Source organism: Astyanax mexicanus, chromosome 15, assembly GCF_023375975.1.
Source record: "Astyanax mexicanus isolate ESR-SI-001 chromosome 15, AstMex3_surface, whole genome shotgun sequence".
In the NCBI taxonomy this organism is placed as follows: domain Eukaryota; kingdom Metazoa; phylum Chordata; class Actinopteri; order Characiformes; family Acestrorhamphidae; genus Astyanax; species Astyanax mexicanus.
Genome location: NC_064422.1, coordinates 39,150,413 through 39,163,446, shown reverse-complemented (window position 1 = coordinate 39,163,446; position 13,034 = coordinate 39,150,413). Strand labels below are relative to the sequence as shown.

At 35.0% G+C, this 13,034-nt stretch overlaps 1 protein-coding gene across 17 annotated transcripts in view; it reads right to left on the bottom strand.

The window, feature by feature from the left end:
• The window catches only part of nrxn1a (neurexin 1a), a 365,537-nt gene that overhangs the window by 47,333 nt on the left and 305,170 nt on the right, over positions 1-13,034 (bottom strand). For all 17 annotated transcript variants that reach the window (XM_049464538.1, XM_049464545.1, XM_049464531.1 and 14 more), the window contains one exon: positions 5,939-6,110. In XM_049464538.1, the coding sequence (XP_049320495.1) occupies positions 5,939-6,110 (172 nt within the window). The remainder of the gene's footprint in view (positions 1-5,938; positions 6,111-13,034) is intronic.

The following is a 13,034-nucleotide window of genomic DNA, read 5'->3' as shown; positions in this document are numbered from 1 at the left end:
CACACTGTACATATCAAGTTATTGCATATAAAGTACATTGGTAACACTTCCTATGAACCCTGTATTCATGATTCATTATAAGACATGCCTAATACCTTATAATGACTGTAATAAGCCTGTATAATTGCTCATAAGTACTTACAGCGACATTCAAAACACATTATAACCAACAAGTATAAGGGTTTATAAAGAAACAGCGTATAATTGTACAATGTAGTGTTGTAATGCACTATAACACAGATTTGGTATATTTTGGTATAATGCATTATAATATGCAGCTATGATTTCTCAAATTAGGCTTTTATTAAAAAATGTGTAACACATTATAAAGCTTTATATACACGTTTTAAAACACACTTCACTTAAAGCAAATAAAGAGCACTCATAATGCTCTATAAGACATTACAGTGAGGCATAATATAATTTACGGTAACACTTTCTTTGAAGGTCATCTCTATCAGACTCTATAACCACATTCATAACATGGTATAATTAATTCATAAGGCATTATAAACATGGCTATAAATATTTATAAAAAAGCATAACCAATTATAGACATGTTTATTAAGCATTATTACTTGTGATCATAACACATTATAAGCTGTGTGTATAATATATAAGTTAAAATGGTTTATAGCTAGCGTTAATAATATAGTCCCAATGAAAGTCTGGCAATTTACTTAGAGCGCACAAAGACCTGTTATAATACATCATAATTGACAATAACTAATATTATATTCACGACAAGAATACTTTATGAGTGGTTAAAAATATATTTCTAGGATAATTTAGGGGGTGTTTATAAGTTGGAAGCTGTTTTAGTCATGATACAGTCTGTAAACTGGGACTGAGTTTCTTGGTATTGGCGTATAACATGTTATAAACACAGTTATTAATGATTTATAATCACAGTTCATGATGCATAATAAACATGGCTATGATGAATTTATAATTTTTATAAATATGTATAGCCATGTTTATAATGCCTTATGAATGCATCATAATGTGTTATAAATATGTTTATAGAGTGTTATAGAGATGACATTCATAGAAAGTGTTACCAAAGCTGTTTTAGTCATGATACAGTCTGCAAACTGGGACTGAGTTTCTTGGTATCAATGTATAACATGTTATAAACACAGTTATTAATTATTTATAATCACAGTTCATGATGCATAATAAACATGGCTATTATGAATTATACATTTTCATAAATATGCATAGCCATGCTTATAATGCTTTATGAATGCATTATAATGTGTTATGAGTATGTTTATAGAGTCTTATAGAGATGACATTCCTAGAAAGTGTTACCAAATTTACTTCACGTTTAAAAAGCATATGAAAACACTAATGCATTGTAGCATTTTTATTTTTTATGAACATGTAAGATATGTTATAACATCTCTATGTAAATGTTACACTGTGGGGATGTTAAAATTATAACATTTGGCAGACGTTAGATACATTTTAATCACTGTATCTCACAGCTAAATGTTGATATTTTATGCTAATATGATATTGGTGTGAGATCTTTGGAAGACGTGGGATTTTGCTTATCGGACAAAATTTTAAATAATTTAAAATCAACAAAATATCGATGTCTAATGATAGTCAACAGTGTCATATAGCATATAGCATTTAGCAGACGTTGGGTTTGGGTCATCGAACGTCACTAAATGTTGCTAAATGGTATTTTTTTTTTTTTCTGTTTTTTAACCAGAGAATCTAAACTCTAATGCTTTATATGTGTTGTTATGATCCTCTTTACAATGTACACTAAAGGAAACATATGCAGTTCTTTTCTCCGCAACTTACTCTGTGACACTTTTTCATTCTGGTATCTCTGGCCACACCATGGACACACCCTCAGCTATGGACACACTCTCAGACTTGCTGATGCCTATAACACAATTTTTATAGTTCTACCCTTTTTTTTTGCACTAGTAATTCATTCACTAGTTCATTCATCTACTGTTTACGTATATTTTGCACTGCTGAATTTAAATTATTATATAACTGTGTTTTTGCACTTTCTGTATGGCTGACATCAGTTATCCTTACTTTGTGCACTTTATCAACTGATGTTCACTGTCTATTGTTCAACTGCACTTCCTCCATTCTACATTACACACACACTAAAGACTGTATTTTTACATTGAACATTCTATTTTTTTATTTGATTGTATTTATATGTATCTTTATATCTTTATATTTTTCATTTTGTAACTTTGTGTATTATACCTGCTGCTGGATGTGTAGACTTTCCCCTCAGGGATCAATAAAGTATCTGTCTGTCTGTCTGTCTGTCTGTCTGTCTGTCTGTCTGTCTGTCTGTCTGTCTATCTATCTATCTATCTATCTATCTATCTATCTATCTATCTATCTATCTATCTATCTATCTATCTATCTATCTATCTATCTATCTCTACTGACAACAAGTTTGACTTTTAACAATAGTGAACCTGAGCTCTCACTACACCACACACTACAGGCTGGATGATGTAAACACGAGAAAACATGACAAAACTCCTCTAGTTAGAGCCGCTGAGCTGCTGCAAACACAAAATGTCCGACTGCGGATTACAGTAATCCTGTTAGGTTCCTTTCATACGAACAACAGCCACTCTTACAATGGATTTGGGTGCTTCCCCCTGACTAATGCGGAGAATGTGGATATAATGAGAGCAGATTTATCTCCGGAGCCGCATTCAAAGAAGATACCGTAGGATATGAAGCGCGGAGGGTTTGATTTCACGATAAGCTCTGTGGATTAAAACGTGGGATCGTGATGCCTTTAATCATTTTGCAGGTCTGATCTTCTGCACTGATCCAAATAAAAAAAAATAAAAAGGAGGAACAATATTGCACTAGAGCAGTGTGATAATAATAAGAGATAAGCAATAAAACTAATAATACTATAAACTAGGGGTGTGACGAGGCACTAATATCACGAGACGAGATGAGACACGATATTGGGTTCACGAGAACGAGACGAGACGAGATTTAAAAAAAAAATAATTAAAGAAAATGTCAAAAATGAAAAATGGCTTGAAAATTAGTTTTATTTGACAAAAGCATATAACGCAAACTTAACAGACTGGTTTCTCTCACACATTGATTCTATAAGAAATAGAAATAAGAATAAAAAATAATTCTAGGTCTTATATAGTGCAAACAATAAGTGCAAACCACACCCAGTCATATTAAGACTATGGTTTGTGTTTTTTTTCTCCTAAATTTCTTGTAATTTAACTATGCATAACCATAACCAGTCATATTAAGACTATGCTTGAAGTGCAAACAGAGACAGAACTTTTTTTTTTTAATACAGTACAGAGCAGATCTTCTATGCAAAAGCCTGAATTTTCCTCTTCTGCTGAGAGCTGCTCTCACTGCTCAGCCATCATTCTCTATCGCTATCGCTACTGGGTTGCCAGTTCCCTCTTAAAAAGTCCACACTTAACTTCTGTTTTTTTGCCCCGCGAGACAGGTTTAAGCCTGATGAGATCTCGTCACACCCCTACTATAAACTCATATTTGGTGTGACTTTCATATGGTCATGTTAGAGGAGAGGTAGAGGAGGTACCATATTTATAGCATTCGGCCCCCTGCACTCCCCACTCAACTCATTCCTTACCTGCACTTACTCATAGTTATTCTGTCACCTACTGGACTATTTCCTCACTTCCACACACACACTTTAGATATCTGCATATCTACATCTGTGCAATATTTGTCTATAGTGCAAGTTATCACGTTTATTGTCATTAAGTGTATTGTGAATAGTGTTTATACTGTAAAGCTATCTGTATGTCTTATTTTATATTATTTTATTTTATTACTCTTCTTGTAAATATTATTCTTTGCACATTGGTGGGAATCTGCACCCAAGTTTATCACTCACATGTACACCTGTACTCTGTGACGTGACAATAAAAATGTTGTATCTTGTATCTTGGAGTGTAGTATAGTGTTGGGAGTATTTTGTCTTTCTCTGGACTCTTAGATTGACTCTAGTGACTCTAGATTGGCCAATTTAACATCAGAAAGATGTTGGAACTCTAATAAAATAAAATAAAAAGAGTTTTGGCACCAAAGCAAATTACACTAATCCATTTATGTCAGCAATATGAATGTTTTTACCTAAAAAAAAGCACCACATATGATTTGAACAGATGCAAATTTACATACATATAGTAAAATGTAACAATAATTTCTCTTTTTTAACTAAGTATGTTATATCCTGTGAGCCAAGCTGAGGAACAAAGTGTAGAGATTCCAGATTCCAGATTTCTACTGGATGATTTCCCTCAGCCAGCATGTGTATATTATGTTCAGTTCCGTCAGCAGCTCACCTGATTTACCAAATTATTTACCAAATTTACCAAACCAGCTGTTGATTAATATGATTAATATGAAGAGAACTAGAAATAAAACTCTATTAAACTCAAATGAGGAGAGATTAGAAGATGTTTTATGAAAAAAAAAAACAGGGCTGTAAAAGCTGCACTGCTGTTTGTATTTATTGTAATGCTGTAATGTGTTTTACTGAGCTAATAAACACTTACTGCACAGATAAGAGGCTTTTTCTTTACTTAAAATTCCCACAGGTGCCTAAAACATTTGCACAGTACTGTAAGTCACTTTTAGCAGATGTTGGGTTTTGGGCATTTGTTGGTATGTTGGTATTTTATGTATTTAAATCAACAAAATCTTAATTTCTAATGATGTTACAATGTCACATACTGTGGACATTAAGATTATGATGTTTAGCAGATGTTGGGTTCTGGTCACTGTACCTTATGGCAAAATGTTGGTATTTTACATCAATATATATCTGTTTGGATTACACTGGACTTTGTTTATCCGGCAAAATTGTTTAAAACAAAATAATCAAATAATCTAATAATGTTAAAATGTCACATTATGAGAATGTTAAGTATATGATGTTTAGTAGACTTTGGGTTTTGATCTTTATGTCTCACAGCTGAATGTTTGTATTTTTTAGGTCAATATGATGTCTACATCAGATGTTTGGAATACACTGGACTTACCTGGCTACATGGTGTAAAAACAACTAAATATCAATGTCTAAAATTATGATGTTTAGTAGACGTTGGGGTTTGATTAACACACCTGACAAGGAAAGGTTTTTAAATGATTTTCTATGTTAGTATGACGTCTAAATTATATATTTCAAAGACTTTGGATTGTAGTTACTCAAGATTTTACATCAAATTGACATAAAACGTTGTCCTGACCTACATTCGGCCAGATATCAATGTTTTCAAAAAGTTTGGGTGGTCAGTTAGTGGTGTTTGTATTACCTTTGTTACCATTAAAAGCTAAATATCACTAAAATGCTTAAGAAAACAGTTTTTCTTTACTTTAGTCCACCTTCTCCATCCTACAAACAGATCATTTAGGATATGTTTCCAGTACGTCCCTCTCTCTGGACCCTTCACTACACTACAGCAATAATTATGGAAGTGTTTGAAGGCTGTGTTCCAATAATCTCTGTAACGGAAGTGCATGCTATAAACTGCGACTGAAAACAAACAGCTCGCTGTTTTTTTGTGGTGATTGACGAACGAGAGCAGTAGGATTATTCCTCATCTCTGATCTCTAGTCAAGCTTTTGTCAGGGCTTTTTTCAGGCAGCTGCGAGGCTGTTGAATTGGATAACCCGTTCTTTGACATTTACAGCCTTATAAACCCTCCTGAGCCATCATCACTGCTGACATTTGAAAAGGATAGCAGGGTTACCTTTTTAAAAAAAGGGGCTCAAGCACAATCACAGACAAAAGGCATTTTTTGGCTGCAACCCTGCGACTGAAACCGAGACCGTTCCAGAGCTCGGCCAGCCTTTATCACTACAGCTATTGTACGCGTCTAACGCCGGGGTACGGGCGCGGGGGAGGCAGAGGGGGTCTTACCTGTGGGGTATCGTTCTATGACTGGCAGATCGTCCACCTGCAAGGTGGCATTACCGCCACTCCGCGTAAAGCGAACTATGTGGTACTTTCCATCATTTACAAACTTTGAGGTCTCTTCAATGTTTATGTCGTCGGTGCCCACATTGAACACCACTCTGATATTGCCTTTCTCCTGCAGAGAGAGATAGAGAGAAAGAAAGAAAGAGAGAAAGAAAGAAAGAAGCAGAAAACACAGAGAAAGAGAGAGAGAGAGAGAGAGAGAGAGAGAAAGAAAGAAAGAAAGAAAGAAAGAAAGAAAGAAAGAAAGAAAGAAAGAAAGAAAGAAACAGAGAAAAAGAAAGAAACAGAGAAATAGAGAGAGGAGAGAGCAAAAAAAGAGAAAAACAAAGAAAGAAACAGAGAAACAGAGAGAGAACAAATAGAGAAAAAATAAAGAAGGAGAGAGTGAATAAGAGAGAAAAAAAGAAGATGGTTATAAAACATTGAAATGCATGCCATTCATCATTATCATTTAGGACAAGAATGATCTGTAACACTTTCTATAGATCATCATCTCTGTTAGTCTCTATAACCACATTCATAACATATTATAATGCATTTATAAGGCATTATAAACATGGCTATAAATATTTATAAAAATGCAAGCTGTGCTTAAAATATGTATGTTAAAATACCCCCACAATGAAAGTCTGTCACTTTACATGGAGCACACAAAGACCTGTTATAATAAATTATAAGTGACCATAACTAGTGGTACTAACGAGTGGTTAAAAATATATTTAGAGTATCATACAAGTTGGAAGCTTTTTTAGTCATAAGAGCTATTAATGCATTATGATTATAATGTGTAATGCATTATAAACATGGCTATAATGGGTTGAGCATTTTTATAAATATGTATAGCCATGTATACTGTATAATGTCTTATGAATGCATTATAATATGTTATGTGTGTGTGTTTATATAGAGTCTTATAGAGATGACACGCATAGAAAGTGTTACTGAATTATCTGAGCAGTTTTTGATTACTTTCTTTCCATCGTTTCTATCCTTCAAGAGAAGTCGTAAACATAAACTATACAGTATATACATATATAAATATACAAAACCACTTAATCTCAGTGAGCAAAAACTCCTAAAATGCACTAAATTTATTCATTCAGGCCCAAACAAGCCAATAAATTATTAGGCTGTGTACAATTTTCTGACTCTGCAATGCATCAAGAGCAGCATTTATATTTCATATGATAATATCTATCATTTCTTTAATTTTAATGAGGATATCGCAGCAATGAAATACACAGTTGGTATTTGGGTGTAAGATAATAGATGTAGCTGTAATATTACTAAATAAAATATGTACTTCACATGAACCAATGATAAAACCCATACATAAGCGGATCAATTGTATATGCATTGGCTACGGTTGTAGTATAGCCTGCAAAAGTAAAAAAAAATCAAATCAAAGTGTTTAATAAGCAGAGGGAGAAAATGAACAAATACATCAACTGATCCGGATCTTAAAAAAACCTACTACAGGTGTGAAAACGCTCTTTTATACTCAGCAAATTAAGTTCTAATTCTTACAAGATAAATGATCTAATTTAAAAGAATAATGATCTTAATCGGTCTCAATTAGAATATTCACCTTATTTTAAGTAATTTGAACTCAAAATAAGCACAAAAAGTCACTAGTCAATTCTGATTCAACTCTATTCCTAAATTTCCTAAATGAAGTATCTATCTATCTATCTATCTATCTATCTATCTATCTATCTATCTATCTATCTATCTATCTATCTATCTATCTATCTGTCTGTCTGTCTGTCTGTCTGTCTGTCTGTCTGTCTGTCTGTCTGTCTGTCTGTCTGTCTGTCTGTCTATCTATCTATCCTTGTCTCCAATTTTAGTGTCAGTCTTTTTTTTTACTTTGATCATTTTGACACTTTGTGATTGCTTATTTAAAAAAAAAATCTAATTCTGGATTTTTTTTTTTATTAATTTAAGCATATGCGTATCAATTGATATATATTTATATATTTTTTTCTAGTTGTTGACAGTCAGTACAGCCTATCCAGTATGTTTTTTTTATGTGAAAAAAATACTTTCTGACTTTCTAATTTATTGATAAAAATCAGATTTGGGTCACTTTTACCTGCTGTATGAACGTAGCTTTAGAGAAAAGAGTGATAGAAGGAGTGCACATTACTAATTTACACAAACGCGTCACTTTAAGCACGGAAGCAGAAATATATATTCACATAAGTGAATCTCTTGTGATTGTCAGCACTGTGATTGTACTCGTGAGCGACGCAGGGACGTGTTAAGCGGCGTGGAACATGATCTGCATCCTGATTCGCAGGTTGTCATTTTCAGTTCAGATTCCCATCAGTGCATGAAGTGAAATGGCAGCGCTGGCAGATCAGCCGGTGTGATACTGATGCTCACCACTAGATGGCCTCCAACTTTAATTATTGTTTTATTAAACAGTGATACAACACAGGAGGTGGGATTCATTTCAATCATACATCATTACATAGAGCGAGAGAGAGAGAGAGAGAGAGAGAAAAAAAATTACATGTTTCTAATTACTTCACTTCAAGCACTACGCTACATAATCCCCCACAGCCGCCACCCCTCAGGAGAGAAGCGAGCATGCACAAACATGTTCACGTACACACCGCCACCCTCTCCACATAATTGCTCTATTTGCATGTGCATTGGTCGCTGTTTATTTTCACAAATAAAGTGGCAGAAACCATTTTTCCCTGACCCCACTCAGAGCCCACATAGCAACCCGAACACACGCAAAATAAAAAAAAACACACTGGATAGGCTTTACTGACATCAATGAAAACTGCAGTCATTATTTTAATCACCAGTAATTGCTCTCACCTACACTAAATCACATTTCTGCACATCTAGCTGTTTGATATGGTATAAAAACGAATGATTTATATCTTTATATCTTTTTTTAAATAAAAAAACAAGCAATTTGTTTAACACAACCACAATCTAAATAACCTCAAGCTGAATTAAAAAAAAACAAAAAACTACAAACTTACTGCCCTATGAAGTCTGACGCAAGTCTACCGTAAGCACATGCATCAAGAGAAAAGAGAGTTACCATATTTTCCCACTATAAGGCGAAACAGACTAATTATAATTATAAGGCGCACTATCAATAAATGTTTTTTATACATAGGGTACACTGGATTATAAGGCGCATTAAGCAACACTAGTAAGGATGCCTACATTGAAGTGAGCAAAGGTGTCACCATGTTTCTCCATGTTTTCAAAACTGTAATACAAAATACTACTCTGTCAAAGTCAAACGGCGAGCTTGATCAAATGTAGAACTGAATACATGTAGGTTTCAACACATGTAGGATTGAACACGTGGAATTGAATACATGCTGGTTTGAAAACATAAGGGTGTTTGAACACATGAAGGATTGAACAAATGTAGGGTTAAACATAAAGGTTTGAACACATGTTGAATGGAATACATGTAGACTTGAACACATGTAGGGTTGAACACGTAGGGTTGAACACGTGGAATTGAATACATGCTGGTTTGAAAACGTAAGGGTGTTTGAACACATGAAGGGTTGAACACATGGAGGGTTAAACACAAAGGTTTGAACACATGTTGAATTAAATACATGTAGACTTGAACACATGTAGGGTTGAAAACATGTAGTGTTGAACAAATGTAGGGTTGAAAACATGTAGAGTTAAACACAAAGGTTTGAACACATGTTGAATTGAATGCATTTAGACTTGAACATATGTAGACTTGAACACATGTAGGGTTGAAAACATGTAGGGTTGAACACATGTAGGGTTGAAAACATGTAGAGTTGAACACATGTAGGGTTAAACACAAAGGTTTGAACACATGTTGACTTGAATACATGTAGACTTGAATACATGTAGACTTGAACATATGTAGGGTTGAACACATGTAGGGTTAAACACAAAGGTTTGAACACATGTTGAATTGAATACATGTAGACTTTAACACATGTAGGGTTGAACACATGTAGGTTTGAACACATGTAGGGTTAAACACAAAGGTTTGAACACATGTTGAATTGAATACATGTAGACTTTAACACATGTAGGGTTGAACACATGTAGGTTTGAACACATGTAGGGTTGAACACATGTAGGGTTAAACACAAAGGTTTAAACACATGTAGACTTTAGTACATGTAGACTTGAACACATGAAGGGTTAAACACAAAGGTTTGAACACATGTTGAATGGAATACATGTAGACTTGAACACATGTAGACCTGAGCACATGTAGGATGGAACACATGAAGGATTGAACAAATGTAGGATTAAACACAAAGGTTTGAACATGTATAATTAAACACATGTGGGATAGAGCACAGGTATGGTTAATCATGTGGGGTTGAACACATATGATTGAACACATGTGGGGTTGAACACATATGATTGAACAAATGTAGGTTTGAACACATGTATGGTTGATCACATTGAGACTTTAACAAATGTAGGTTTGAATATGTGTAGATTTGAACACAAATCGGGTTGAATTCATGTAGGGTTGAACACATGTAGGTTTGAATATATTGAAACTTGAACAAATGTAGGTTTGAATCTGTGTAGAATTGAACACACTCTGAATGGTGATTAGTGAAGCAAATAAACAAACCAAACAGAGCATCGTAATGTACTCGAGCTTCCTCCAGCACATTATATCCTCAGTACTACCTAAGTGTGAAAGCCATCTGTGGAGTGTGTAAATAATGTGAGGATATGTGAGTGAAGGTGATGAGAGGAAATCCCTGTGTGAATACTACTCATTCACACCTTCTCTACAGGACGAGCAGAACCTGACCGTGCTTCATTACCCTCCCGCCGCAGAACCGGCGCTCTCGCCCACCCGCCCGTCCTCGGCCCGAACCCCGGCCGCTCCCGGCTGGAGCATCGGCGCTCCAGCTGGGCCGGAGTGAGACGTTCTCCTGCAGCTCCTCACACCCCATAATGAAGACAGACAATGCCTGTTAGCCACATCCTCTGCTTCTGACCAGGAACAATGAGACAGTGCCTGCTCCTCGCCCTCTAACAACCTTTCCCCCTGGCCAATTTCTGTCTCCCGGCTCATCTTTTTCCCTTTCTTGCCTCTTTTTTTGGGCCGTGAAGTGAAGTGAGGTGGGCGAGAGGCCGCGGTCTGATGAGCCGTGACATGCCACGCCCTCTTCTAAATGAGAAGATGACCTCGCTCTCACCCGGCAGCTCTGACAGTTCTCCTCTCTTGAGGAGATGTCCTCAGCCTGGATTCTGGCAGCAGGGCATGGTGCCACAACTATGGGGTTTGTAGAGGAGGTATAAGAGGGCACTGATGCAAAAATATATATGGTGCCATTCATTTCATCATTTCAGCCGAGCTGAGTTGCTTTTTTTTATAAAAAGACAAATAAAAAAAATTTAAAGGTCTCATTTCATAGTTTTTTCATTATTTTCATTAATTAAATTACATTTTTAACCCTTTGAACTTTGAACTCTAGGCTGATTTGGTGTGTTTTTTCTCCGTTTTTGTTTTCAGTTCCTCTTTCAGATCTTATAACACAGTAATTATGTCAGACAGACACATGCCCTGATCTCTTTTACTCCAGAAGACATACAGCTGCTCAAATATATAATCATTTAAAATGTAAAAGGGAGCAGAATTGTTATATTTTCCTGGAACTGATCATGTTTTGGCGCCTGTTTTTTTTTTATGTATAGACTTAACATATTCACACTTTCAGTATTTTGATCAGGACACAACTTTTTAATCTAAATAAATAAAAATGTTTAGTGCAAAATAACTACTTAGTAAAAATGTAAAATAAAAATTATATAAAAGTAATGACATACCTAGCTTTAGTTTGAGCTCAGGTAATGATACATCATATAAATATGTTTGAAGCACTAAAGGTAAAGGTAAATAATATTGCTTGGGGAAGGAGATCTCACTTTTTTTAGGTGTTTTCTCAATGGGTTTCTTGTAGATTTAGCTTTACCGCACTGGGAAGTCATCACTATTTTTAGAAAGAGTAAGTTCCGCCCTTTTAACCATATATGGATTATGTTCATGTGTGAAGGGATCCCTGAATAATTAATCTGAGAACACAAGGTGTGATTTTGGAAGGAAAATCTGTCTGTTAGAGTTCTAAGGGATAAAGGTCTTATTTCATTGTTTTTTTTTTCCATTTAAAATGACATATTTACGCACTGAATCACTTTAACATATTATTACTCTTCATTCACACTCATCTCTGCTGCATTAGAAAAAAATTAAAAAGACTTTAAATCTGTTTTTTTGCTTAATATGGCTCAGATCTCAGACCCAGATTTTTTCACGGCAGTGTGAACGTGCCAAATCAGTTTTATTTTTTGTTCAAATTAGATTTGAGTCACTTTTATATCTGTTTCCTTTAACCACAATACTTTTCCAACATAATTTGCACAAAACTGTATTCTGTTGAGTGTCATCCTTTTGGAACCCAACCAATTTCCACAGAGACGACCCATGCACATTCTTCTTTTGAAATTAATTCACGTACAATATTTACAATACATTCCCCAGCCAAATTCTAGTAATACTTTTACTGATATTTTACTATTTTTTACTAATAATGTTTATATGTAATTTATGATTAAAATGTCTATTCTTTGCAGTAAACTCAGCAAAAAGACAAAGTCACAGTTCGTTTCCTATCTATCACAACAGACAAGGAACCATTCTACTGAACATTGATGGGTGGAATTAGCCCCTCAGCCTTGAGTCAGAAACTGACTAGTGAAGGGTTTCCTATTAATTAGTTCATTAATTAGCCTGTAAATTGAGAAGTTTGGAGTAAAAATCAATTTCTATCTTTAAAAAGTCAATAAGCTAATAAGCTAATAAAAATCAGCCCAAATAATCGACAATTAGTGATTTCTGCTGTGAGCACTCTGATGAGCCGTGACATGCCACGCCCACTTCTAAAGGAGAGTTTGACCTCTCTCTCACCCTGCGGTGCAGACAGCCCTGCCCAGGATATAACCTCAGCCCAACTCCACACAGCACAGCCAT